This window comes from Athene noctua, chromosome 12, assembly GCF_965140245.1.
Source record: "Athene noctua chromosome 12, bAthNoc1.hap1.1, whole genome shotgun sequence".
NCBI classification, from domain to species: domain Eukaryota; kingdom Metazoa; phylum Chordata; class Aves; order Strigiformes; family Strigidae; genus Athene; species Athene noctua.
In genome coordinates, this window is record NC_134048.1 from 14,381,098 (window position 1) to 14,405,710 (window position 24,613).

The 24,613-nt window shown below is 65.2% G+C and overlaps 4 protein-coding genes across 5 annotated transcripts; 1 reads left to right on the top strand and 3 right to left on the bottom strand.

The window, feature by feature from the left end:
* Nucleotides 1-159: 159 nt before the first annotated feature.
* Nucleotides 160-3,259, bottom strand: DOK3 (docking protein 3). Its single transcript, XM_074916144.1, has 5 exons — nucleotides 3,145-3,259; nucleotides 1,512-1,805; nucleotides 1,279-1,372; nucleotides 1,026-1,198; nucleotides 160-944 (listed from the first exon to the last, which is right to left on the bottom strand). Exons 1-5 carry the CDS (start codon nucleotides 3,199-3,201, stop codon nucleotides 207-209), a joined length of 1,356 nt encoding a protein of 451 aa, XP_074772245.1. The 5' UTR covers nucleotides 3,202-3,259; the 3' UTR covers nucleotides 160-206.
* On the bottom strand, nucleotides 3,210-9,115 carry DDX41 (DEAD-box helicase 41). The gene is made up of 17 exons (XM_074916142.1): nucleotides 9,044-9,115; nucleotides 8,848-8,946; nucleotides 8,600-8,759; nucleotides 8,442-8,516; nucleotides 8,084-8,144; nucleotides 7,348-7,484; nucleotides 7,022-7,094; nucleotides 6,702-6,855; nucleotides 6,474-6,610; nucleotides 6,109-6,271; nucleotides 5,877-6,008; nucleotides 5,631-5,702; nucleotides 5,258-5,354; nucleotides 4,860-5,009; nucleotides 4,636-4,707; nucleotides 4,313-4,423; nucleotides 3,210-4,098 (listed from the first exon to the last, which is right to left on the bottom strand). The coding sequence occupies exons 1-17, from the start codon at nucleotides 9,065-9,067 to the stop codon at nucleotides 3,962-3,964; spliced, it is 1,854 nt and encodes a 617-aa protein (XP_074772243.1). The 5' UTR covers nucleotides 9,068-9,115; the 3' UTR covers nucleotides 3,210-3,961.
* A 243-nt stretch (nucleotides 9,116-9,358) lies between these two features.
* On the bottom strand, nucleotides 9,359-17,948 carry FAM193B (family with sequence similarity 193 member B). Of its 2 annotated transcripts, none has more exons than XM_074916249.1 (10): nucleotides 17,679-17,948; nucleotides 15,443-15,682; nucleotides 14,517-14,739; nucleotides 14,110-14,286; nucleotides 13,388-13,799; nucleotides 12,200-12,395; nucleotides 11,553-11,789; nucleotides 9,999-11,022; nucleotides 9,819-9,894; nucleotides 9,359-9,718 (listed from the first exon to the last, which is right to left on the bottom strand). In XM_074916249.1, exons 1-10 carry the CDS (start codon nucleotides 17,898-17,900, stop codon nucleotides 9,622-9,624), a joined length of 2,904 nt encoding a protein of 967 aa, XP_074772350.1. In that variant the 5' UTR covers nucleotides 17,901-17,948; the 3' UTR covers nucleotides 9,359-9,621. The 2 variants fall into 2 exon arrangements, with proteins under 2 accessions (XP_074772350.1, XP_074772349.1); XM_074916248.1 differs by having other exon boundaries at nucleotides 14,110-14,319.
* Nucleotides 17,949-20,237: 2,289 nt separating this feature from the next.
* On the top strand, nucleotides 20,238-24,309 carry LOC141965233 (lateral signaling target protein 2 homolog). Its single transcript, XM_074916483.1, has 13 exons — nucleotides 20,238-20,300; nucleotides 21,061-21,201; nucleotides 21,277-21,414; nucleotides 21,579-21,781; nucleotides 21,866-21,955; nucleotides 22,058-22,147; nucleotides 22,279-22,380; nucleotides 22,470-22,718; nucleotides 22,824-22,951; nucleotides 23,033-23,146; nucleotides 23,323-23,421; nucleotides 23,682-23,794; nucleotides 23,880-24,309. The coding sequence occupies exons 1-13, from the start codon at nucleotides 20,259-20,261 to the stop codon at nucleotides 24,009-24,011; spliced, it is 1,641 nt and encodes a 546-aa protein (XP_074772584.1). The 5' UTR covers nucleotides 20,238-20,258; the 3' UTR covers nucleotides 24,012-24,309.
* The last annotated feature ends 304 nt before the right edge of the window (nucleotides 24,310-24,613 follow it).

Below are 24,613 nucleotides of genomic sequence, written 5' to 3' on the forward strand. Positions count from 1 at the left end.
TCGGCCAATCCCCGCGCTCGCCTGCCCCGGCCGGGGCGGGCACGGCAGCACCCCCTGGCGGGGAGGCGCGGGCTGCCCCCGCTCGGTCCCGGCCCCCCCGCGGCCCCGGCCCCGGGACCGCCCCCCCCCGCAGCACCGGCAGAGCCGAGTCCGGCCCAGGCTGTTTATTCACTGCACCGCACCGCCGAACCGCACCCAGCCCAGGCTCAGGCCCAGTCCCGGGGGCCTGGGCTCTCCCGGCTGAGCAGCCGCACCAGCTTGGCCCGAAGGTTGCTCGGGGGCTTGTTCCCGGAGGTCCCCGGCAGTGGCTCCTGCCCCCCCCGGCCCCAGGGCTGCTCGGGGGGCTGGGCGCTGCCCCGCGGGAGCTGGGCCAAGGCAGTCTGGTTGTCATAGATGGGGCCTGGCTCGTTGCTGTGGCCCTCGGGGGCCTGCCGGCACCCCAGCTCCCACTGCCCTTCCTCCTCCTCCTCCGCCGCCGCCCCAGCTGGACCGAGCTCCGCGGTGAAGATGTTCTCATAGAGATGCTCAGGGGGCAGCTTCTCTGCAGCCCAGGGCTTGCTGGAGCCTGGCTGCCCCGACGCAAAGAGGGACTGCTGGCCCCGAGCGATGGAGGCGTAGACGATGGGGCCTGTGGCCTCGGGCTCGGGCAGGGGGAAAGGAAGGAGGCTGGCAGGGGGGAGGGAAGCAGGCTGTGCCCCCCCCACGGGTGGGCTGGGTTGGGCGTCCTCAGTCCCAGGGCCCCAGTGCTGGGGCTCGGGGCCCTGTCCAGAGAGCTGGGGGTCCAGGGGACAGAAGAGCCGGGGGTCCGGGGGATCTTTGCCCTGCCGCTGGCAGGCGATGGCGGCAGCCACAGCCCGGGACAGCTCCGGAGCCCGCGGGGTGCTGAAGGTGAAGGTGCCCTCACCGGAGTCACTGCGGCGGCCAGCCTCGAAGGAGAAGACAGTCTGTGGGGCCAGAGGGCAGGGTGAGGGGCTGGCACTGGCCCTGCACAGCCAGCAGCCCCAAGGATGGAAGGTGGCACCTACCTGATCCTGACCAAATTTGCGGAGGAAGGGGTAGGGCCAGGTGAGCAGGGGCTGGCGGGACTGCGCATCCTTCAGCGTCAGGCTCTGGGGAAGGGCCGAGAGCAGGTACTGCCCGTGCAGGCCGCAGCGGGCGGCTGCATCTGTCCAGACCACCAGCACTGGGAATTCAGTCACTACAGGAGCAAAGTGGGGGTCAGCACTGCAGCACTGAGCCGGAGCCCACCCTAGCCCTATCCACCACCCCTACACGTACAGTCCTGCCAGGAGGAGTAGAGGGAATTCTCCTCCATGGGGACAGCAGGGCTGGGCTGGGGCCTGGCGCTGCTCTCTGCCGTCTCCTTTGCACCCTGAAACAGAGGGATGTGAGCACGGCCCCAGGACTAGGGGAGTACGAGCCCCCCTGCCTGCCCACACACCCCGAAGCCCCTGGCTCACCCAAGCCAGCAGCAGCACGAGGGGGCCCAGCTATGCCGGACCCAAGGGTACCTGGAAGGCCAGCTGGCAGAGCTGGGCAATCCACTCATCCCGCTGCTCAGCCGCCAGCACGTAGCTCTTCTCTGTGGTGTTGAGGTAGAAGGCGGCGGTGGCTTTGGGGCAGCTCTCGGTGCCTGCAGGGCCCACGGAGACACAGTCCGAGAGGCGGATGACCCGGCGGGCACAGCGCCGCAGAGAGGTCTTCTCCAGCACCGTGCCATCATCCCGCACATCAAACTTCTCCATGCGGGCTACACCAGAGGGGCTGGCAGCAAAGAGCTGGGCTCGCATCTTCCTCCAGGACCTCTAGGGCATGGAAAGAGCACAGTCAGGGAAAAAAAGGGTCATCAGAGATGCGGGCTGTGCTCTCACAGCACTGCCCTCCGTGTGGTGCCAGCAGTGCTCAGGAAGAGCTGTGGGAGCCAGGAGGGGACTTGGGGGATCCCTGCCCACAGCTGCTGTGTGCTGCAGGAGGGCACAGCCCTGGGGCTGTGGGGCAGGGCAGTCCCAAAGCTGGGTCAAGGGGGGGCCTTGCCCAGAGCAAGCTGAATGAGTCATGCTCGCTCCCGGCTCGCTGAGCACCAGGTCCTGCTCTTTGTTCCCCGCTGCAAGTGCTGGCCTGCCACTGCCGCAGCTGAGCTCTCGAGCTGTTCTCGGGACAGACTCCGATGCAAATTAAAGCCATTTTGAGCTGCTGAGGCTCCTGCTGGCAGCCCCACATCTGCCGAGCAGGGCCAAGCCCTGCAGTGCGCAGCCCGCTTCCTCCCTGGGGAGTCTCTGTGGCACCAGCACCTTCCCGGCTCATCATGGGATAGAGGGGGCGTGTGCACCCACATACCTCAAAAGCGCAGCAGAGCCTCCGCCCTGATGCAGCCAAGCACCCAAAATACCCACCACTGCCAGCCTGCCTCCTACACACAGGGCACTGGCCCCGTTGCACCCAGAGTCTGCCCACTTGGGCTCCAGGACTTGACTCTTACTCGGCAGGGAGCTTGGAGCGTGATCGTAGCCCATCGTATCCACTGAGCCCCTCCGCGGGAGCACGGCCACCCCACTGTAGCAGGGGGGATGCTGTTGAGGCAAGGCCAGCGCGCCAGTGGGACCTACTTCACCAACACTCATCTCACTGGAGCTGGCTTGACCCTGCGGGGACTCTCACCGTGTCACCCGTACTGTGCCCAGAGGGCTGCAGCACCGAGTGGCCACCCCGAGGGCCCAGGGCAGCAGGCTGAGCCGTGAGGGGTGCCCCACGGACGGTGGTGGCCTCCCAGGGCCAGGCTGCCAGAGGGCTGGGCACAGAGCCGCTTCCCACGTGCTGCCTAGGTACCCCACTCCCCCACACACACGCTGGAGCTGCGCCTCATTAATACCCATTTATTGTTCCATGGCGAATCACATGGTGACCAAGCGAGAAGAGCGACCCGGCGCACAGGGGCAAGCTTGAGCAGGTGCCTGCACGGATGAGTCCCCTGGGCTGCAGGGAGAGCCCTGCTCTGCGGGCTGTGGAGCCCAGAGCCCCCCCGGGGCGGCTCCAAGGGGTCTGGCTCCAGCCACTCCTTGCCAGGCTGCCGAGGGCCCAACCCCAGGCCTGGCATCAAGACAGATCAGGGCAAACCCTGTACCCAGCCCTGAACCCGCCCTTTACCTTTCCAAATTTGCAGTGCTGCACATAGAGGATCCCATCCTTAACCGGTCTCTCCATGGGCCCAGAGTCGCCCTGGCAGCCAGCGCAAGGACCGAGGGACTTGAACTATGAGCAGCGGAGAAAATGTGACTGCTACAGCCAAAGCAACTGCACGGGGCAGACTTCCTTCTCTCGGCGACTTCCCCTTTTTGGTGTGTGGGATGAGGGGCAGAGGCTGGGCCACAGGAGGTGTCCGTCCGTCCGCCCTCCCCCTTGCAGAAGGGCAGTGGGGCAGAACGGGTGCAGGCAGAGCACAGGAAGCACTGCGGGGACCGCCCGACACGAGCACAGCAAACTCCACCTCACCCCATCTGCAGCAGAGCGTGTTTCGGGGACACGGGAACAGCCACCAACTGAGGATGCACAAAATCAGGTAAGGGGGATGCGGCCCTGGAGGAATTGAGGGGCTTTGCTGAGGAGCGATGTAAGAGTCTGGCCATGCCACTGCAGGGGGCTGGCAGGGACAGCAGGCAGCTGCCCACAGACCAGTCGCCCCACCTGGGGCCTTCTCCCCCTGGGCACTGCTACCTGCTTGCCCAACACACCGCTGATGTAACAGGCTGTTGCAGCACAGCTCCACAGTTTCCTCAGAGGCAGGAGCTTCATCAGGCTGAGCTGACAACATCCCCAGTGGCCAAATGCCTGGAAAAGGGGCCACAGCAACACAGGACAGGGTGCCCTGGGCTTGGGAAAGGTGAGGGCAGCTGTGGCGATGCCCCACTGAAAGGGAACCAAGGCCTGTGGGGTGGGGGGAGCGCTGGGCAACGTGCTCCCCAGGCTAGAAGTCCATAGAGCTGTGGGCCAGGTAGTCCTTGCGGCCGATGTTGCTGACTTGCTTGGTCTGCATCGCCTCCAGCTTGGGGCAGTCGGTGATGCGATGGCCCAGGCCGCCGCAGAAGGCGCAGCCCCGCTCGTCTGCAAGGGGAGGGATGAGGTCAGGGGGAGCCGTGCCACACCAGGGGAGTGGCCTCCCCACCCCAGAAGCAGAGGGGCTATGCCAGCATTGCCACATGGCCAGGCAACAACAGCCCCGAGGGGGGTGGGAACTGCCCTGGGAGCTGGGGGGCAGGGGGAAAGTCCTGTCCGCAGCCCAGGGCAGGAGGTCCCTGTGGAGCCAGGGGTCTCTCACCTCCGATGTCCAGCATGGTCTCGTCCCCACAGTGCAGCACCTGGAGCACAGGTGGCACCTTCTGCTTCGCCTCCAGGAGCAGAGCCTTCAGGTCCATCAGCACCGACTCATCTGGGGCAAAGATATGGGGCAGAGACATGGGTCAGACACAGCCCGAGCAGGTTGGGGGGGACACAGCCCCACGCCACCATTTCCCCTCCACGAGCCATCACGACTCATCCCTGCTCGTTCAGGATCCCCCTGCCCTTGCCGAGGCAGCTCCATCTCCCAGCTGCCGCCCACAGCCACAGCTCCCCCGCAGGCAGCCCCCAGCTGTTTCTCACCGCAGGCCTTGTTGATGAAGGTGGTGGCAATGCCAGTGTTGCCCGAACGGCCTGTACGCCCAATACGGTGAACTGCGGAGAAAAAGAACAGGATCAGGCCTGAGCAAGTGCAACATGACAGACCACCCCTGCCCCCAGGCACTGCAGAGACAAGTGCAGAGCCTTGCTGGCCTGCACCCACCCTGCCGGGCCCTCGCTGGTGCCCCCCAGGGCCCAGTCCCCACCGTAGTTCTCAATCTCCTCCGGCATGTCGTAGTTGATGACGTGCTGGATGGCTGGGAAGTCCAGGCCCTTGGAGGCAACATCAGTGGCAACCAGGACATCCTTCTTCCCATCCCGGAAGGCCTCGATGGCTTTTGTCCGTTCCTCCTGATCTGCAGAGGCCCAGCAGAAAAGATCACCATGGGCAGAGCTCCCAGTCCTGCATCTTGCAGCAACTAGTATGGCCTCAGAGCCAAGGATCGTTCAAGCAAAGGCTCCCCCAGCGAGAGAGCCTACACAGCCCAAACTGCCACAGCCCTTCCTCACACCATCACTGCTGCCACACTGGGACCTCCTGTGGCCACATACGACCTTGACAGAGCCACACCACAGCTCAGGCCTCCCCGACGCCCTCACTGACCTTTCCCTCCATGGATGGCCACAGCTTCCACACCCTTGAGCAGCAGGTACTCATGGATTGCATCAACATCCGCCTTTTTCTCTGCAAAGATCAGCACCTGCCACAGCACAGGCACTATGTAAGAGCCTTTGTGTGTGTGGACAGGCACTGCTGGCACCAGCACAACCCCTGGGAAACCCATTCCCCTCTTGCTGAGCGGAGCACACAGCAGCCCTGGACCCAGGACCTGCTCATATGCAGAGCACAGCTCACCCACACACTTGTCCCACACGCAGCAGAGCCCTGCAGCATCGCAGCCATGTCCCCACCCATGCGCCGGGGCTGTGCCGCGCCCGCGCCACCGTCAGCCGCACTGCCAGAGCGCAGTACTCACAGGCGGGGGGGTCTTCTGCAGGCACTCCAGGAGGTACACCATCTTGGCCTCCTCTTTCACATACTCCACTTCCTAGGAACAAGGACAGAGGTGAGTCAGGCACGCAACAGAGAAAGCGTCATTGCTTGGTAACCCTTAATCTCTTGGGAAGGAGGGCACAAACCCCAGCTCCCTGACAAGGGCCGCATCAAGCGCCCTCATGAACAGTGCTGGCCTCCCGCACAGGCGAGCTCCCAGCTACTTCACCTGCACAACATCCAGGCTGGCAGCACCCGCTCGCCCAACATTAATGGTGATGGGCTTCACCAGGGCACTCTTAGCAAAGTTCTGGATCTTCTTGGGCATCGTGGCACTGAAGAGGAGGGTCTGCCGCTGGCCCTGCACAGGGAACACAGTGTCGATAAGGATTTAGCTTTCACCCAACCAGGCAGGTGCAGGGAATGAGTTTCAGAGTGCTCGTACCATGCCAGCTCAGTACCTTGAAGTAGGAGAAAATGGTACGAATGTCCCCCTCAAAGCCCATATCGATCATCCTGTCAGCCTCGTCCAAGGCCAGGTAGCGGCAGATGTCCAGGCTCACCATCTTCTTCTGCAGCAGGTCCATCAGGCGGCCAGGGGTTGCCACCATCATGTGTACACCACTGTGGGATGAGAGGTGGCCATGGTCAGGCACTCAGATTCCTGCCCCACGCAGTGACACATCGGGAAGGCAGCACCTGCTTGGCACATCACTGTTGCCCCCACACCCTCCTGAAGCCAACTGGCCAGGGTGTCACTCCTTAGTCCCCTGCCAGAACACAGAGCACAGCTCCAGCCCCACAAAGCCACCCCAGAAGGTCTTACTGTTTGATTGTCTCCATCTGCTCCTTAACAGACATGCCCCCAATGCAGAGGGCACAGCGCAGCGGGGGCAGGCCATCCTCCTGCAGCAGGCGACAGTAGTACTCGATGATGCCGTGGGTCTGCCGGGCCAGCTCCCGCTGCAGAGACAAAACTTACTTATTCTTACACCCCCGTGCAGGGAGGATCTGGGATTGCCACTGAGAATCAAAGCTTCCTCCTGACACTCACTGAGGGACAGATGATGAGTCCGTAGGGTCCCTCTCGCTTGAAAAACGGCAGCCTCTTCTCCTGCTCCAGGCAGAACATGATCACTGGAAGGGTGAACACCAAGGTCTTCCCAGAGCCAGTGAACGCAATGCCAATCATGTCCCTTCCCGAGAGGCTGGCAGAGAAATGGGGCCAGTGGTGAGGAGGAGCACCACAGAACAGCTCAGACCTCCGGGGCTGAGCAAGGGGATGGGGCGCACCCGTCACCAGGGAAGAGCACCTGGTTCACACCACTGTAGGGAGCAACCACCCCCACTCTGGGAGAGGAACAGAGCACTCACATCGTGGGGATGCCTTGGATCTGTATGGGTGTTGGCTGCTGGATTCCTTTTTTCTTCAGGCCCCTCAGGATAGCTGTCAGAGAACAAGGGAACACATTCACAACCTGAAATCATCTCCCTCTCTTCCTCCCACTCATGTCCCAGCAACAGCTCTTCCACCAGTGACAAACACCCCTTGGGCCAGCAGCTAGGCGACACAAACATTGTTGGGAATTTAAGCTGCGACCCCACTAACACTAAGTGTTAAGAGTCAACAGCTTCACTCACTGACATGCGTTTCCCAGAAAAACTGCCCTGTGCCCTGCCAGGCTCTTCTCCTGGCCCACCTGCTGGAAACTTCATCTCCTTGAAGCTCTTGATGGGGGGTGGGATGCCTTCCCCCTCCACCAGGATGTGGTACTTCTTGCGCACGCGATCGTGCCGTGCCTCCGACATGCCCAGGATGTAACGAGGTGCTCTCCAGCTGCAAAGGCAACAGAGAAATGTGGTGCAGAATGAGGCTGAGGCTCCAGAGCCAGCAGCCCCCATGCAGGCCCAGGGGAAGTCCCTGTCAGGCTCTGATATCCCCCCAGGGAAAACAGGTAACCCTAAGGGGCTTCATGGTGTGAGCATGGGAGCAGATTCAAGCCAGTTTCATGCATTAAACATTTCCTTAAAGTCTGAGGAACAAATCCCAAGCTAACAGACAAGAACAGTCTATGGATGGTGGATGGAACAACAAAATCTTTCGGGCATGTCTCAATCATCTCTCTGACACTGCCTCAAGCAGCGTTGGCTCTGTGGCCTCCCCATCTCCTTCTCCAGCTTAATCACCTCCAAGATCTGAAGATTCACCTCAGATCTCCAAGTTTAATGTAAACATACTCTAGTAAATCTCAACTACATATAAAATGACATCCAGGGTGACTCAACAGCCTTCAGTCTTACACACAGCTGGAAGAAGCCAAGCAGGGGAGTAAGAGAGAAGCCAGTGGCCACGGAGCAGAGCTCCTCCTGCAAGGCTGCAGGGCTTCTAGTTCTCTTCAGCCATGAGGAAGATAACCTCTGTATTGTGAAACGCACCTGGTTTTAATTGGATCATCGTAGGTGATGCCCTTTGCCATCTCCTTCACCGACATCAAAGCTGCAAGAACAAAGCTGATGAGGTCAGTGCAAACTTTCCATATCTAGATAAAAATTTGGGAGACCATGCACGGAGACGGAAGGGGGAAAGCAGCACCCCTGACAGCCCCTCTAGGTACAGAGGCACCAAATGCTGCAGCCTTCCATGCCTAGGGGCCTGCCACAGCAACGTCTCAGCTAACCTCATACTTACTGAAGGATCCCATCGTGATCTGTCCCACCGTGGCTGTGAACATCCCTCAGCATTTACAAGGCTGCTCTAGAAGCAGAACTGAGACACGGAGCTCCCACCACTCACCTCGGCCTTCTGCCACGCTCTCCAGGATCTTCTCTTCCTCCTTCAGCTGCTTCTCCTTGGCTGACTCCTTCCGAGCTGGGGGGTGAGTCAGGGAAACAGTGAGAAGGTTTCATTGCCCACTGAAAGCCACCTGGCCCTACCGCCAGCCGCTCCCCTACCTTCTGCCTTCTCTTTGAGGTGCTGGTGCTGGTCCAGGAGGCTGATGTTGGACTGCGGCCCCAGGGGGATATCATCCTCGTCACCCCGCTGCTCGCTCCCGCTGTCCCGCTGCTCCTCCTCCGACACCACCTTCCGCCGCATCTGCAGCAGCTTCTGCAGCTGTAAGGAAGCAGGAGTGAGCGGCCCCGCGTCGGGAGAGAGGCTCAGAGCCCTCCCCCGGCAGCGCCGGGCCCCGTTACCCCGTTACCATCTGCTGCTTGCGCTGCTTGACGGGCACGTAGGGCACATAATCGTCATCTTCCTCCCCGGACAGGTCGGACGTCGCCGCCGCCTCCTCCCGCTGCCTCTGCGGGGAGACGCGAGGTGAGGCCGGCCCGGGACGGTACCGGCCGCGCCGGCTCCCCCAGGGCCGTCGGTATCGACCCGGCCGGGCCCGGCCCTACCTTCCGGTCAGCCCCGGCCTCCATGGCGCCGTCTCCGCGCAACCGCCGCACCGCCCCGGACGTAAATCCCGCGCGCCGGAAGTGACGGACCCGGGGCGGGCGCCGTCGCCCAGCAACGCGCTGCCACGCCCCTCCCCGCGCGGGCGCGCGGACAGGGCCCGACGGGTCACCGCGGCGGCCACACTTCTGCAGAAGGCGCATGGAGGCGCCTAAACCTCCCCGCCGCCTACACCCGTCCCGGATCCCCCAGGCGCGGCAGAAAGCAGCAGACAGCGGGGTTTAAATAAAATAAAAAATTAAAAAGTTCTTTATTGGGTCCAGCACGGTCCTTCCCCGCAGCGCAGGGAGCCAGGCGCCCACGGAGAGGGGGATGGGACGGCCGGGGTGACCCCGCGGGGGGGGGGGCAGGAGGAGTATGGGGAGGCGCCCCAGGGGTCCCCGCGGGGCAGGAGAGCACCAGGGCCCCCCGCGGAGGAGGGGACCCCACCGAGGCGAGGCAGGGGCCCGCGGGGCGGGGGGCACAGTGAGGAGAGGCAAGCGCAAGCGGCCGTGGGTGGGGGGCGGCCCCCCCCCGCACCTCACTGGGCTGCGCTGGAAGTGGTTTTCTTCAGGGTGAAGTTGGTCCAGTTCACCGCCACCTTCTGCCGTGTCTGCTTGGCTGAATCCAGGCAGAACCTGGCAGGGAGAGGACAGCCCCTGGTCAGCCACCAGCCCCTCTGTGCAGACCCCTCCAGCCCCACCGGCAGGGCTTGGCCCCCCAGTGCTGACCCCTCACCTCTTAAAATACTCCACTTCTCTGTCAGTCTCGTCCATCTCCACCCCGTCCAGGTCCTTGGGCAGGAACACGTCATCTGGCAAAGCAGAAGAGCAGAGAGAGGTTCAGAGCTGCCAGAAGGGCAGGGGGGACGGGGTCACAGGGAGGATGGCGGTGCAGAGCGGCGCTCCCGGCACTCACCAATCGAGGTATTGGATTTCTCCACCTTGTTCCGGCTCTTCCTGTTCTTGCCCTTGGGCTGGGGGGAGCCCCCCAGGGCAGCGGGGGCAGGCAGCTGCCGGTCTGCAGCTGGGGCAGGCGGGTGCTGCTGCGCCAGCTCTGACAGCTCGGCTTTGCCCTCTCCCCTGCGGCCTTTCCCCTCGCCGCTTCTCTCCTTCTCCAACCTGCCGCCACCACAGCCCCAGGGCTGCCCTTTGCCGCTCTCCCCCAGCTCGGCACAGCCGCCCGCCCGCTGAGGCTCCGCAGCACTGGCCTTGGAAGGGTGCTTGGTTCCCAGCACCTGCCCCTTCACACCAGGGCTCTCCAGCCGGACCTGGCCACTGGCCACCGCAGCAACGCCCTCCCCTTTCTTCGCCTGCCCGCTCTGCCGCTTGTTCTTCCGCTGCCGGCTCCCGGCAGGCACCGGCTCTGGTGGCTCCGGCCCCTTGGGCTGCGGTCCCTCCTTCGGCTCCGGGCTCAGCCCGCTGGCGTCCGCGGCAGAGTCCGCAGCCTTGGACTGCACCCAGATCATGCGGGAGAGGCTGGGCACGGCGCTGAGGCGTTTCACCACTCCGTTCTCGGCCGCTGGGGCTGGTGGTGGTTCCCCGGGCCCCTCGCCCCATCGGGGACCCAGCTCACCCCGCAGCAGCGTGTGGCTCTTGGCAGGGCCCAGGCTGAGCGGGGCCAGGGCCAGGTCTATGTCCTGCAGGTCAGAGGAACCATTGAGGTGAGAGAGCAGGTTCTTCTGCTCCAGGACAGCTGCCTTCTTGGGGAAGTCATTGACATCCAGGTTGAGGTCATAGACGCTGAAGCTGGCCCGGATGGAGTCCTTGATGGTATTCTTGATCTCCTGCAGCCGGCTGCTGAGGAAGCTGTTCACCCTCTCCAGCTCCAGCTCTGGCCACTCCAGCAGCTTCTCCTCGGCCGGCTCCCTGGCCTGGCTGGCTGCAGGGGCACGCTCAGCCCGCTTCTGGGCCTCCGCCTCCAGCTGGGCTTTCTCCTTCTCCTGCAACACAGGTGCCATGAGGCTCGGGTGGCCTGGCCTGCAGTGCCACACGCGCAGGCCACGGGGGTAGCCCTGCACCAGCATTGTCAGGTAGCAAACCCAAGGGCCAGCAATCAGCATGGCCACCCCATGTCTTCTGCAGCCCCCGAACTGTCATATGTCCTCCGTGGGAATGACAACAGCCACCATGTTGCATGCTGGACACTGCTCTGAGCACAAAGTGCCAGCACGAACCATCACGGCACTGCCCCTCCCATGCCGTTTGTCAGAGCCGCAGCACAGAGTGGGTAGGAGAGCACAGCCCAGAGCACCCGAGAGGGCTGGGCCACCATCTGCAGGAACAGATGCAGGGGAAGCCCTGCGTGCAGCCAGACACCACTGTCACCTCAGGGGAGAGGGCAGCAAAGAACACAAAGTTCAAGAAACCAGGTGGATACAAGGGAAGAGAGGGCAAAGCCCTGCAAGGAGTCTTGCCCTGATCTCCCTCCTGCAGCCCGCCCTAGGCAGCGCTTCCCTCTGCCCAGCCTCACCTTCTTCTTCTGCTTGTGCCGTGCCCGCTTGGCCGCCTTGGCACTGTTCAAGGGCTTGGGCTCTGTGCTGTTGATGTAGTCCAGCAGCTCGTCCACGTTGCGGTGGTCCACAGCGGGCTCTCCCGAGCTGCTGTTGTGCCCTAGTTTCTGCGGCAGCTCCTCTTTCCTCTTGGTGAGGCGTGAACGCAGCTTTTCCCGGATCTCGGCGTAGTTGCGGCTCGTGGGAGCGGCCGGGGGCTGCGGAAGGGGAGCACTGTCAGCCAGGCAGGCACGCGAAGCCAGCGTGACGCGCAGGCAGCCCCAGCTCCCACACCAGTCCCCCACAACCGCTCCCTTCCCCGAGGTCTCAGCAAGACAAGTCAGCACAGCCCCTGCTGAACTTTTTCCACCACGAAGCCACAGGGTTTGGCTGGCTGCGCCAAGCCCCAGGGCTGGGCAGGTGCCTGCGAGTTGGGAGCAAGGGGACCAGCAGACTGATGAGGCAAGATGGAAATTTGGGGGGGGGCAGGAAACGCACACACTGGCAGGGAATAGCCGCAGCCAGACCTGCCCGCCTCCGCACTCTCAGCACACACAGACTGTGTAACGTCCCGCCGCGGAGCAGAGCACGAGGACCGGGGGTGGCTGCAGACCAGCCCCTCACTCACCGCGTTGTGGCCGAAGAACTCACAGTAGCAGCAGTCGCAGAACTTCCCGTCTTTCTGGTTGGTGGAGGAGGAGGTGCAGGAACTGCGCTCCGAGCTGCTGTCCTCGTCCTCCCCGAGCCCCTCATCTGCCTCACATGGCTGCGGCGGGTGACAGCTGGTACCGTTTGGGAATTTGTGCCCTTTGCAAGAGGGGTCCCTGAGGAGAAGGGGAGAAGGGCAAGAAGTCAGGGGGAGCCTGGGGGTCACAAAAAAATAATCCCACACTAGGCGTGTAAGAACACCCCTCCCAGGGCAGCCTGTGCCCAAGCAGATGGATTTGCAGAGCAGACAAACCCCCTCCCCTGCATCCTCCTCCTCCAGGGGAGATGCCAGAGGAGCCCATGGCAGAAGACATCTGTAGCTCCTCGCCCCCCAGGGCCTCTGGCAGGCAGGAGGCTGGTGCACCAGAGCTCCAGAAAGCAGAGTCCCTCTGCCAGGCCACAAGCTGATTCCAGGGCAGGGAGCGGTACTCACTGGGGGCACAGGTGAGAAACGCTGGAACTGCATGCAGCTGCCAGACATCCCCACGTGCAGGCAGGCCCGGCTCCCACAGGCACAGACTACCCAGCTCAGAGACAGGGAGGCCAGGGCACGGCCCACAGCACCATTCCTCGAGCTCCAGCTCGGGACCCGGCTGGCCCTCCGCAGGGAGCGCTAATCAGCGGAGAGGAACCAGCGCCCGCGACTCAGCGTGCTCTCTTCCAGGGCACAGGCAGCCCAGAGAGGGCCAGGGGAGCAGGCGAGCAGAACAACTCCACAGGCTTCATCTTCTCGAGGACCTTTGCTCAGTGCCACAGCTGCCCGACGGGTCTCACTGACAAAGGTCCTGCTGGCCAACAGCAGGTTGACCGGGTGGTTCCTTTGGGTCTTTTAGCTGGAGAAGGAGCAAGCACAGTCTCTTCTGCACCACAGTACTAAAGGACAACCGCAGGGAGAAGACACGTGGGGAGAAAAAGAGCTCAACCCTCAGAAACCAGGGGTCTGTAGCAGCGGAACTGGCCCGCAAAGACAGTGGCTCTCCACACCACCACCACACCAGGGCAACCGGTCCCTCCGCAGGGAAAAGTGCATCCGCTGGCAGGGGTGGGAGAAAGGGTGCGTTGACCAGCGAGGAGAGAGGCTGGAAGCAGGCAGGGCTCCTCTACTCACCTGTTTGTGCTGGGCAGCTGGTGGGAGGCAGGAGGGATGAGTGATGTACTGCAGTGCCCGTTGCAGGGATGAGTGCAGCCCGACAGCGGAGGCGGCATCTTCAGCAGCGGCACGTTGGCAGGGGGCAGGTGAGGGCTCTTACACGACCCCGGGCTGTGCGAGACTGTGCCAGCAGGAGGGGACTCTGACAATGGCTTCGGGGCTGCCACCTGTGTGCTGGGTGCAGGGAAGAGCGCAGCCTGCGGAGCGGTGCCCAGCGGGACGTGGGGCGGGGAGCCGAAGGGCCCCGGATGGGCAGGCGTCTGCTTGGAGGGGATCAGCGCTGGCGGCTGGGAGGGGAGGCCGGTGGGACTGTTGGGAGGAGCAGTGAGGTCCGAGTGCTGATGATGCTCTGAGGAGTGGAAGGCCTCACCTGCAGAGGGGCAGGTGCAGAGACAGTCAGACACTAGGTGTCCCGCAGGGGCCAGGGCCCGGCTCAGAGCCACCCACCACCTCTGCACAGGTCGCTTCTCCACAGGGAAACCCTGCCCTCCCCCTAGGCAGCAGGGGGCTCAGGCTAGAAGCCATCCCTGCTCACAAGGGCCTTGGCAGGACCATGTCTCCGCCACAGGATTCAGTCCTGCCCCAGGGAAAGCAGAGCAAGGGGAAGGCACTGGGGCAGCGAGGGCTGTGTGGAGCAGCGGGCCGGGAGGATAAGGCCGGCCCTGCCCCTGGGCACGCACCTGGCGGGGTGGCCCTCCGGCACATGCTTTTGAACTGTTTCGGCAGCGTCTTGCAAAAGTCGAGTGAGGTAGGCAGAGGCGAGCCCGGGGCGGCGCTGCTGGAGGTGGGGGAGGCTGCGTGGCTGTAGGGGCAGGCCTTGAGCCCCGGAGCCATGGCAGGCGCCTGGCTGGCGCACTCTGGAGAGAGAGCAAGGCCGGGGTGCTTGTCACCTGCAAGGAAAGCGTAGCTAGGGCCAGCTCTCAGCACCCTCTGTCTTTGCAAAGGGACCCAGGCATCCTGCTGGCACCGGCATTCAGAGGCCCAGCCTGCCTACCCCTGCCCACCAACTGGGTGCCCACAAGGAAAACACCTAAGCTAAGGACCAGGCAGAAAGCTCTGCTCAACCCTGTGGTCAGCTTCAACTCACCTAGTGCAGCAGGGGGTGCCCCGAGGGGGCTGCCTTGCACAGCCCCGTTGGTGTGCTGCGAGTTCCAGAGGCCGGAGAGCTTGTGAGCAGACAAGAAAGAGCTGGGGTCCCAGTCCCCTGAATTCCCGTGGCACGAGGAGGAAGAAGAGGAGGAGGAGGAGGAAGAGGAGTGGGAGCCACCCCCACAAGACTGCGACTTGCAGGATGTGTGGGATAACGAGACCTGGCAAGAAAAACACAGAGTGAAGCAGCAGCAGGCTGGGACGGGAGGCCCTTGGCCCCAGGGCAACAGCACCAAGACCCCCACCACTGCCATGAGGCAGGGGCTCAGCAGACAGGAGCCACTCCTGTCACTGCTGCAGGGGTGGCAAACAGCCCATCTGTCCAACAGCAACACAGCCTGACTCCCAGGGCCCCTGCCAGCACAGCCACATCGTGCCAAAGGCCACACGCCTGCTCTGGTCCTGCTTAAACCAGGGCAGGGTTAAATAAAGCCAAGCAGGAGAGAGCTGCTCTTCCCCCAAGCTCCATGCACAGGCAGGCACTTGCCCTCGCACACACTGCCGCTTCAGGGAGACCCAGTGTAACAGTGGGGAGCAGCCTTCGGGCTGGGGGGCCGCGGCACAACCCACAATGGAGCAGAGATGGCAGAAAAGCAGCGGCACTGCCAGCCTCGCCAGGCAGGCAGCTCCAACCCAGCCCCCATGGTGCCATGCTCTGCCCCACCGCGGTGTCCCCGAGGAGGCGGCTGCAGCCCTACGGAGGGCAGCGTGGCTGCAGGGAGCAGTGAGGCTGGGATGTCTGAGGGGCTCAGCTCTGAGCTGGGAGGGCACCCGCACACCTAGCCAGCTCCCAAGGGTGGTCAGCACCGTCGTCCTGGGAGCTACAGCCCCAGCCTTTCCAACCCCAGCTCCATAACCGCTTACCGCCAGGGCCTGCTCCTGCACTGCCCGCCGCTCTTCCTCCTCCACGCTCTTCCGGCAGCTCTGGCAGATCCACAGTGGCATTTCTCCCAGGAGGTTCTGCACAAGCGTTGGCACGAAGTCTGGTGGCAGCCTCTCGCCCGGGGAAACCAGCCCATTGTGGGACGGCCCTCCCCAGTCCTTGCGCTCCCGGTGACAGAGCAGGCAGCACGTCTGCACTGACTGGTTGGTGGTGGGCAGCACCTGCAGAAGTACACACGGACAGTGAGTCACCCCAGGTGTGATCCACTGCACAGCAGGGCGCCAGGTCAACACAGGTACAGGGCAGAGGAGGCGGCAAACGAGACCTCGAGACACTGAAACCAAACAGAGAATTTCTTGTAGGCTACATTTGGGACTGCACCTTCTCCCACTGGAGGAGAGCAGCCTCGGGCTTCCCATCTGCTGCCATATGCCAGCCGGGAGCATTTTGGACCCTTGGGAAGATCACACCATGCCAAAGAGCCAGCCCCACCACCAAACAAGGCTGGGAGGCCACCAGCAACTCCCCTATCACCTCTAGTACAGCAGGACCAAGGGAACTCGCAGGGCAAAGCAAACCACAGAATCACCACACAGGGATATGAAGGGGGGCCTGGCAACTACAACCCTCCCTCCTTGCCCATCGCAGACCCCCCACTGCGTTACCCGAGAGCCCCAGCCCTCCCGCCCACCTCTTTGTTCTGCGTAGCCAGCGGCGCAGATGCGCCGGGGTGGGGTGCAGCCCCCGGCGCTGCTTCGCACTCTCCCGGCACAGGGCAGCCAGGTTGGGGCTTCCCACCCGGTGCTGAGGCAGGAGCCGGGCTGCAGCCCGCAGGCTCGCCCGAGGCGTGACAGCCGTGACGAGCCCAGCATGGCGCGGGCGACGGGGCCCCCATTGTCTGCTGCCATGGCTGGGCCCCGCAACAATGAGCCGCACATTGAACTGCTGCTGCGAAACAGATGGCGTCTTCCAGACTCAAGGTGAAGAAAAGGTCAGAGGCCAAGGAGAGCAGGGGCAGATGGGGGCACAGTTTCCCTGCCCACCCGCCCAGCTGGCCACAGGGAGGAGGGGGCTCCCAGGCCACCCCATGTCTCAGCAGGGACAGATGCGGCCACCGCCGCGCACAGCAGGCCAAGAGGACGGCTCTCCCCAGCCCTCCCAGTGCATCCAGACCCGGGACCCACCCTCGGGCTCACTGTCCGCAACACGGAGCAGGCAGCAGCAGCCAGGCGTGTCAAGGGATGTCAAGTGGCGGGAGGCGCGGGAGCCAGCCCGCAGCCTGTTTGGCAGATGCGCGAGCCACCTGCCATCACCCCGTGCCAGGGCTGGACCCTCTCGCACGAAGGGGCTGCGGGAACACCCCCTGAAGCACAGCACGCCGCCCGGATGAGCACGCCCATCCCCGAGCCCGGGGTTCAGCCCAACAGAGTGCACACAAGTCTCCTGAGCAGACCTGCAAGATCCCCCACATGCTCGGGGATGGAGTAAGGGGCACACAGACCCTTGGGCTGGAAGTGGCCTTTGCTCCCACGCTGCTGAAGACTGCTGGTCATGCCAGGGGGAGTAGCATGCAATGGTGGGGGACAGGCTCGCTGGCTGATCCACCCTCCCCAGGAAAGGCTGAGATCAGCTTACCCTAACCGCTGGGAGAGATGAGCCCCCCAAGGACACTGCGCACCAGTGGGAGCCCCAACACCCCGGCCATCTAACAGAAGCATCCCAAAGTGCCACTGCAGCTCAACACATCCGCAACCCAAGGCCACGAGCCGGCTCCACCATCCATCCCAGCAAAGCCAAGGTCAGGCCCTGCCCATGTCCCCGTCCCAGCCCCACGCGTGCCCCAGGACGCTGTAAAAAGTGGTTCCCACATCCCAATGCAGCCAAGCTCTCCAGAGAAGGGCTTGGGCTTCACCTCCCACCTTCCCCCCTCACCTCAGCGTGGGCCCCCACCACCACCAAGGTGCACCCCAGCAACATGGCTCCATCGGGGCTTCCCCCCCACCACCCCCGAAGCCGCAGAGGACCCTCAAAAAACGGGAAGAGAGAGATGGGGGGCACCAGGGCCTCAAGGGGCGGGGTGCCTCAGGGATGCTCCGAGGCCAGGGTCGGTGCAGGGATAGGGCAGGGCTTAGGGGGGGCGGAGGCCCTGCCCTATCCCCGCACCGACTGAAATCCCCTCAGACAGCCCCCTCCCCGCCGCAGGGCCTAACCCGGTACCTGAGCGGTGGCTCTGCCCGGCTCCCCGCTGCTACCCGCCGCCACCACCACCTCAGGCGGGGCTGGCGGTTCCGGTGGCGGCGGCGGTGGAGGAGGACCAGCGTCGGAACCCCCCACCCTTTCACGGCGAGGCCCGGAGCCGCCGCCACCCGCCGCCGCTGCTGCTGCCGCTGCCGCCGCCGCTGCTGCTACTGCTGCTGCCTTATTCCGCCTGCGAGTCATGGCGAGCGCAGCCCGCCGCCCGCCGCAGCCAGGACAACAGCCAATATGGCGGCGCGGCCCGTCCAGCCCCTGCCCGGGGGGAAGGAGGGAGGGGGGAAAGGCCCGGAGAGCTGAAGCCGCTGCCGCCATTTTGCGAGAGGGCAGCGAGGCGCGGCAGCGCGCCCCCTGGCGGGGGGAGGTGGCGGCACCGTCACGACCCGCGTCTCTGCCCCCCTCCCCTCTCCTGGGTCCTAAAGCCCGCCGGTGCCCTCGGGGCGTCCCAGACTTAGGCACCGCTCCCTCGCACCCCATTTCTAGCACACCAGACCTCCGTGGAGCATAAGCAGCACACTGCCCGCTGTCCCGGCCTTCCCGGTAGTGCAAGACCCCACAATGCACGCGTGGGTGCCAGTCCCTCTGCTCCCCGTCCCCGTGAAGCAGAGCTCCCCGGGTACCCCGGGTGCATCCCAGCACTGTGGTGTCCTCGGCCCCAGACACACGGCCACACGTGCCTTGGCAGCTCCCCCGCACCCCAGTCCTGGCATACCGGCGCCCCCAGCTCATTGCAGCTCTGCAGCACGCTGCCCAGGCTTTACTGGCATGACCCCGGGGTGCAAATGGGGGTTCTCAGCCCCTCTGCACCCCGTCCCCATGTAACGACGCTCTTCTGGTACCCTGGGTGCATCCTGGCTGTGCAGCACCATGCTCAGCACCACGGCATCCTCAACACAGCATCACCCCAGACACAGAGACTCGGGCCCATGTATGGGTTGCAGCTCCCCTGCACCCCAGTCCTGGCACACGGGTACCCCGGTGCAGTGGCGGTGAGCAGCACACTGCCCACTGCCTCAGCTTTCCCACTGTGGAAGAGCCCATGGCACATGTGTGGGTTTCTAGCCTGTCTGCACCCCATCCCCATGTAGCGGTGCTCCCCTGTACCCTGGGTGCCCCCTGGCTGTGCAGCGCCATGCTCAGCACCACAGAACCCTCGGAGCTGTGTGACCCCATCCAGGCAGGGCTCCCCTGCTCCCCCCGTGCAGCGCCGTGCTCACTGCCCCAGCTTTCCTGCTGCTGCCTGATCCCAGGCTGCCTGCGTGGTTGTGCTGCCCCTCTGCGCACCAGGTCCCTCAGGCCTGGGGTGCCCCCCGGGGTATGAGAGCTCAGTCCCTTGCCTCCCTGCCACTGGTGTGTGTGAGGCCAGGCATCACTCTGTACCACACCTCATGTCACCAGAGCTGCCCTCCTGGGGGAGGGCAGAGCATGGTGCTGGTGACACGGGGACACATGGACTGGGCAGCCAACAAAAGCCCACTGTGTTCCCCCCCAGAATGGTATGGCAGCGCTGCCTGCAGCTGCAGGACAGGCAGGGCTCCAGGCTCACTGTGCAATGCAGGGAGCCACAGCCACAGGAGGCAGAACACGCTGCCCAGCCCAAACCGGAGCCGGGGGCTGTGGGGTCACACGGAGCCCCAGCATCAGCTGCACCCGCACCCAGCTGGCTCAGCCTGGGTGCTGCAGGGCCGCTGTGACTCAGGGACTTCCTCAAGCCAAGGTGGTGTTTATTTAATCTTCCTCGGTGAATTTTTTACCCATGAATCCACCCCATCAGGCTTTCAGCTACCTGAATTATCGGCACCCACATCCTGTGGCCAGCAGTGCCAGGTATGGCGTGGCACAGGAGCAGCTGGGGCGGTTTGCTGTGCCCAGCACCCCAAGCACTCCCCGGGGCCCCTCCCTAGCTGCTTGGCCCCTTCTGCTCCCCCCGAGGAGCTGCTTTGCCCCCCTCCCACTGCAGCACCCCACGCCATGCAGCAGAGAGCAGGCAGGTGCCTGCGGGTGCCTCCCCCCGGTGCCACCCCAGCCCGGGGATGCTCGGGGTTAGGTTGGTTGCAAGTCTGGATGTCTGAGTTGTCCCTGTCCCTGGAATATTGGGCCCTGGGGGTCTGTCGGGAGAGGAGAACGGGTAGGGAATATCCAGGGAACCGGAAGGGCCCGGGCACCGGGAGGGGAGAACTGAGAGCCTGGGGGTTGCAGTCAGGAATCGGATCCAGGAACCAAGACCGGAGAGCGACACTGGGAGGGGGGAACCGGGGCAGCCGTTTTGGGCGCCCTGCCCGCCTCACGGGGGGTCCCGCTCTCGCCCGCCCTGCCACAGAGAATCGGTCACGTCGAGCGGCGGCCGCCTCCCGCCACCCGGCAGCGGGAGAGCCCCGGGTCCCGCCGCGGGCCGGGCGGGGGCCGGTCCGCCGAGTCGTCCCGGTGCCGGGGCTGGGAGGACACCGCCCGGGTCCGCCCCCGGGCGGTGCCCGGTGCCGGCCCGCCCCGTCGGCGAGCGGCGGGCGCGGGGAGCCGGGCGGCGGCAGAGCTGCGGGGCGCGCCATGCTGCCCGCCGCCCTCCGCCGCTGGCTGCGCCGGCCCAAGGTGAGAGCCGGGGGGGAGTCGCGCCGGAGCCGGCCCCCGCCCCGTCGGGGCTGCCCGAGGGCTCCGCCAGCACCGGGGAGCGCGGGGGGAGCGGCGGGGGCCCTGTGGGGTGGAGCAGGAGGAGGAAGCGGTGCCCGGCCCCGGGGCTGGAGGTGCGGCGGGGGGGTGCGGGCAGCATCGGGCGGGACCGGGCAGCTCAGCGCTCGTCCCGACGCCGCCCGCTCCCGGGGAGAGGAGATCCCCGCCTCCCCACCCCCCCGGGCCTCCTCCATCTCCCCGGCCCCGTGGGGGGGGGTCTGGGGGAGAGATGGGGCGAGGAGCGGCCCTCCGGGCTTCCCGCTCCCTGCCGGGGGCTCCCCGCAGACCTTTCACCTGAGCCAGTGTTTACAGCGCGCACGGATCCGTGCCCACGCTCCCGGGATGCGGCCGAGCTTGTTCATCCTGCTCTGCCCCTGGGGAAACTGAGGCACGGGTGGGTGGGGACGGCGGCGCTCCCCGGGAGGGCTCGGCCGCGGGCCGCCTGCCTCCCCCCTGCCCTTGGCACAGCTCGGCTGAGCCGGAGCCGCCGTGGGGGTCCCACGTACCTGCCCCAGTGGGTGTTTGTGGACCTGGGGCTGCCCCATGGGGACCCACAAAAGAGGATCCAAACCCCAGCAGCCCCCCCGCCCCAAGTTGCGGGCGTGGGAGGTTTGGGGTCCCTCTAGCCCAGCCCCCAGAACCGTGGGCTGCTCCCTCCATCGCCCCTCTGCTCTCCCCACAGCGCTCCGACCCCCGCCTGCTCTCCCAGTTCTTCTTTGCCGACGAGAGGGTGACGCGGGTGGTGGCTGAGATCAACGGGCTGGATGCGGAGCTGGACCCGCAGCAGTACCTGGTGCTCCTCAACCAGCTACACCTCAGCCAGGTACGGGGGCAGCCCGGACCCCGGTGTGACCCCGGTCCCCCCGGGTGGCCGTGGGTGACATCCCTCCCTCCCCAGGCTCACTTGCTGGCCGTCCTGGAGCAGATCATGGAGGAGTGTATCCCCACACAGCGGCACAGCCGTGACTACCTGGTCAAGTTCCCTGAGGAGCTCTTGGTGGACAACCTGGGGAACCACATGCTGTTTGCTGCCGAGGTGCGCCCGGGGATGCTGTCCTGGGGCAGGCAATGGGGTCCGGCTCCCCAAACCGGGAGGCGATGGGTGCCAGCCAGGGTGGCACACCCCACCGTGGGCTGACCCTGGGGGTAGGGGCTGTGCTGCCTCAGGCGCTGGCTCCTGACGGCCCCGGGTCCCGACAGTGTCTCCTGGCCGGGACCTTCTTGGAGGTGGAGGAGGCAGACGGGGCGCAGTTGCGGCCCCAAGCCAGGAACCTGCTGTGCAGCCTGGAGCTGGTGCGGACAGTGCTGCGGGAGCAGAGCCTGAGCCAGCCCAGCTCCTACCCGGAGCCCGTCCGGGCTGTGCTTGTCCAGTTTGACCGGCTCTTCGCGGAGTTTGAGCTGAGGTGGGGGCCAGGGTTAGGGTGCTGGGGTGAGGGGGGGGGCTGTGGCAGGGCCAGAGGAGCCTCACGGTCCCCCCATCTCTCCAGCTATGTGTCCTCGCTGGTGGCGGTGAAGTCTCCCGAGGAGATCTACAGGCAGCAGGAGATCATTGTGCTCTTCTGTGAGACGGTGGAGAGGTGAGGGGTATTGTGTGCCAGAGAGGGGTGGCAGGGACCCCAGCCCTGGGAATGGGGCAGCGTCCTGGGGCTTGGCCCTGCTGTAAGGGTATCCCCCCCCAGAGCCCTGCGCTTGGGCTACCTGACCCAGGAGATGATCGATGGCTACGAACCGCTGCTGATGTTTACCATCCCTCGCCTGGCCATTATCAGGTGGGTGCAGCCCCCTGGAGAAGGGGGTGGCCAGGGCCATTGGGTGCTCCCCTGTACCAGCCTCTTCTTCCCCTGGGAAGTTGGGGTCCTGGGCAACCCCCTGACTTGTGTTGGGCTCTGTCCCCTTGCAGCGGCCTCCTCATCTACCCCGAGGGTCCCCTCAGCCTGGAGCGGAGCCCTGAGCAGATGTCCCGTGTCTTCAGCCCCTTCTACAACCTCCTGAAAAAGATCAGGTATGTGTTGGGGGGTGATGAGCACCAGCACCTACAGTGGGGCAGCAGTGGGGCCGTGACGTGGGGCTGACACTGTCCCTTTGCTGCAGGGACCTGCTGCGGGTGCTGTCGGTGGAGGAGCTCAGCCTGCTGGAGAGGAGCCTGTGCACAGCCGAACCTGAGGAGCCCTGCGGTCCGGCCACCCCCCCAGCTTGGGGGGCAGCTGTGCCCAGAGCGGAGCCCCCCACTCCCTGGGGTTTCCTGGAGGTCCCCTGTGCCACCCCCCCAGCCTCCACATGCGCAATGCACCTCGGATCCCGCAGCACAGTGAATGATCCAGGCACCGACCGACGGTGGGGGTGTGTGGCAGGGAGGGAGTGGGACCAAGATGGCAGTTCCCCACCCACTGGGATAGGGATTTTTCATGTCACCCCTGGAGTAACTGTCACCTCCCCCCTGTGCAGCCCCCAGCCCCCCAGGAGCAGCCCAGGGACAGGGCTTGATGGCACCCCAGGTGCTCACTGCGCAGAGCTGCGCTCTCGCTACGGCAGCGCCAAGGACATGCTGCACACTCTCTTTGTCTGCATCTCGGGTGAGTGACCCCCTCGCCACCCCTCCCAGCACCTGACCCCCCCCTCCCAGCACCCTGACTCCCCCACCCTCCCGGTTGCAGGGGTGGCTGATCAGCTCCAGACCAACTTTGCCAGTGACCTGCGGAGCATCTTGAAAACAGTCTTCAAGATCGTTGCCTCACAGGCGGACCCCTCAGAGGAGCCGAGTGCCAGCCGTGAGTAACCCCCAGAGAGACGGGCGACCCCTCCTCTCTGCCCTGCGCATCGCCCGGCCCTGGTGAGACAAGGCCGCAGCCCCAGGTGTGGAGACGACACAGCCACAGTGCCCAGCCTCCATGGGGCTGAGCCCAGCCCTGGTTTGGCCAGAACACCACAGTCCTTGTCCCCACAGGGGAAGAGGACGGTGACCTGTGTGTGGCAGATGCCCCTCGTGTGGCCGACTGTCCCCTGTGCTCCAGCCCTGCGGAGGCGGCCGGGCTCCGGAGGGCAGGTAACGGGCTGCCCAGGGTGCCACGGCTCTGGGGCAGGGTGCGAGGCTGGGGCTGATCCTGCCTGGGGGGTGTCTGCCTGTCCTGGGCAGCCCCAGGCGCATGGGGACAGTTGCCATGTCCTGTCTAGGGCTGGCTCAGCAGAGCAGCCACAGGACACCCAGGAGGATGGGTCCAGCCAAGGGATCGGGGACGTTCCTGGGGCTGGGGTGATGATGTGGGACAGGGTGGGGGGCTTTTACCGATGTGTTTTGCCCAGCAGGCACCTGCCGCCTGCCCGAGTGGGTGCCAGACAGCACGTGCAGCCAGTGCTCTGCCTGCCGCTCGCCCTTCACCCTGCTGCGCCGCAGGCACCACTGCCGCAGCTGCGGGAAGGTAGGAGGGGGCCAGGCAGGGACGCGCAGGGTCCCCCCTGGGGACCCGGCCTCAGCTCAGCCCCGTTCCGGCCCTCTCCCTGCAGATCTTCTGTGCCCGCTGCTCGCCGCACACCGCGGTGCTGCCGCACTACAGCCAGCCGAAACCCGTGCGCGTCTGCACGCACTGCTACGCTGCGCACCTCTCGCCCGTGCCCCGGCGTTCCCCGTGCCAGTGAGCGCCCTCCGCGCCGGATCTGCATCCGCAGGAGGGCGAAGGCTGGGGGGGGTGGTAAATCCAGGCTGCTCTGGGGCTGCTGGGCAGCCCTTCAGCCACACAACTCCCCTCGGGGCCAGGTGGGCACGGGGGCAAGGACCCCCACGCACGGCGGCAGAGCCCCCCATGTGCTGTGGCAGCCCGGCCCCCACGCTGGTGGGGCCGGGGTGGGCGCAGGACCGCCTGCACCCCACATACCCCGCTCTCCCTGAGCCGCTTGCTGCCGCCGCACACCTGCCCCCCCGGGGTTGGAAATGTGCTTCGTGGTGTTTTTTTTTCAGGTGAACTTTGGCTGCTGTTGGGCCCGGGGCAGAGTCTCCCCCCCCCCCCCCCCCCGCCCCCTCGGGGCCCGGCCTGAGAAGGTGCAAACAGCCCTCACGTGACGGCGGGTGCCCCGGGGCCGCCCGGGCCGTGCCGTGCCCCGCGGCTGGCCCTCACCCGTGGGGCCCGGCGCTCCCCTCCCCTCCCCACCGCCTCCAGACCGTGGATTTTAATAAAGAGCTAAACCCGCCTGGCCGGGCTCCGTGCCGCTGGGGTGCAGCAGCTCTCGGCGGGGGGGGAACA

Coding starts and splice junctions, on each gene's coding strand:
- FAM193B (XM_074916248.1), bottom strand. CDS start 17,900: ATGACTCGCAGGCGGAATAAGGCAGCAGCAGTAGCAGCAGCGGCGGCG. Junction 15,683..17,678: donor CGGGCAGAGCCACCGCTCAG/GTACCGGGTTAG, acceptor GTACTTCTGCAG/GTGCTGCCCACCACCAACCA. Junction 9,719..9,818: donor GAAGTGGAGTATTTTAAGAG/GTGAGGGGTCAG, acceptor TCTCCCTGCCAG/GTTCTGCCTGGATTCAGCCA.
- DOK3 (XM_074916144.1), bottom strand. CDS start 3,201: ATGGAGAGACCGGTTAAGGATGGGATCCTCTATGTGCAGCACTGCAAA. Junction 1,373..1,511: donor TCTGCCAGCTGGCCTTCCAG/GTACCCTTGGGT, acceptor CCTCTGTTTCAG/GGTGCAAAGGAGACGGCAGA. Junction 945..1,025: donor GCAAATTTGGTCAGGATCAG/GTAGGTGCCACC, acceptor CTGGCCCCACAG/ACTGTCTTCTCCTTCGAGGC.
- LOC141965233 (XM_074916483.1), top strand. CDS start 20,259: ATGCTGCCCGCCGCCCTCCGCCGCTGGCTGCGCCGGCCCAAG. Junction 20,301..21,060: donor GCTGGCTGCGCCGGCCCAAG/GTGAGAGCCGGG, acceptor CTCTCCCCACAG/CGCTCCGACCCCCGCCTGCT. Junction 21,202..21,276: donor ACCAGCTACACCTCAGCCAG/GTACGGGGGCAG, acceptor CTCCCTCCCCAG/GCTCACTTGCTGGCCGTCCT.
- DDX41 (XM_074916142.1), bottom strand. CDS start 9,067: ATGGAGGCCGGGGCTGACCGGAAG. Junction 6,009..6,108: donor CCATTTTCTCCTACTTCAAG/GTACTGAGCTGG, acceptor TTCCCTGTGCAG/GGCCAGCGGCAGACCCTCCT. Junction 5,703..5,876: donor CCAGCCTGGATGTTGTGCAG/GTGAAGTAGCTG, acceptor CCTTGTTCCTAG/GAAGTGGAGTATGTGAAAGA.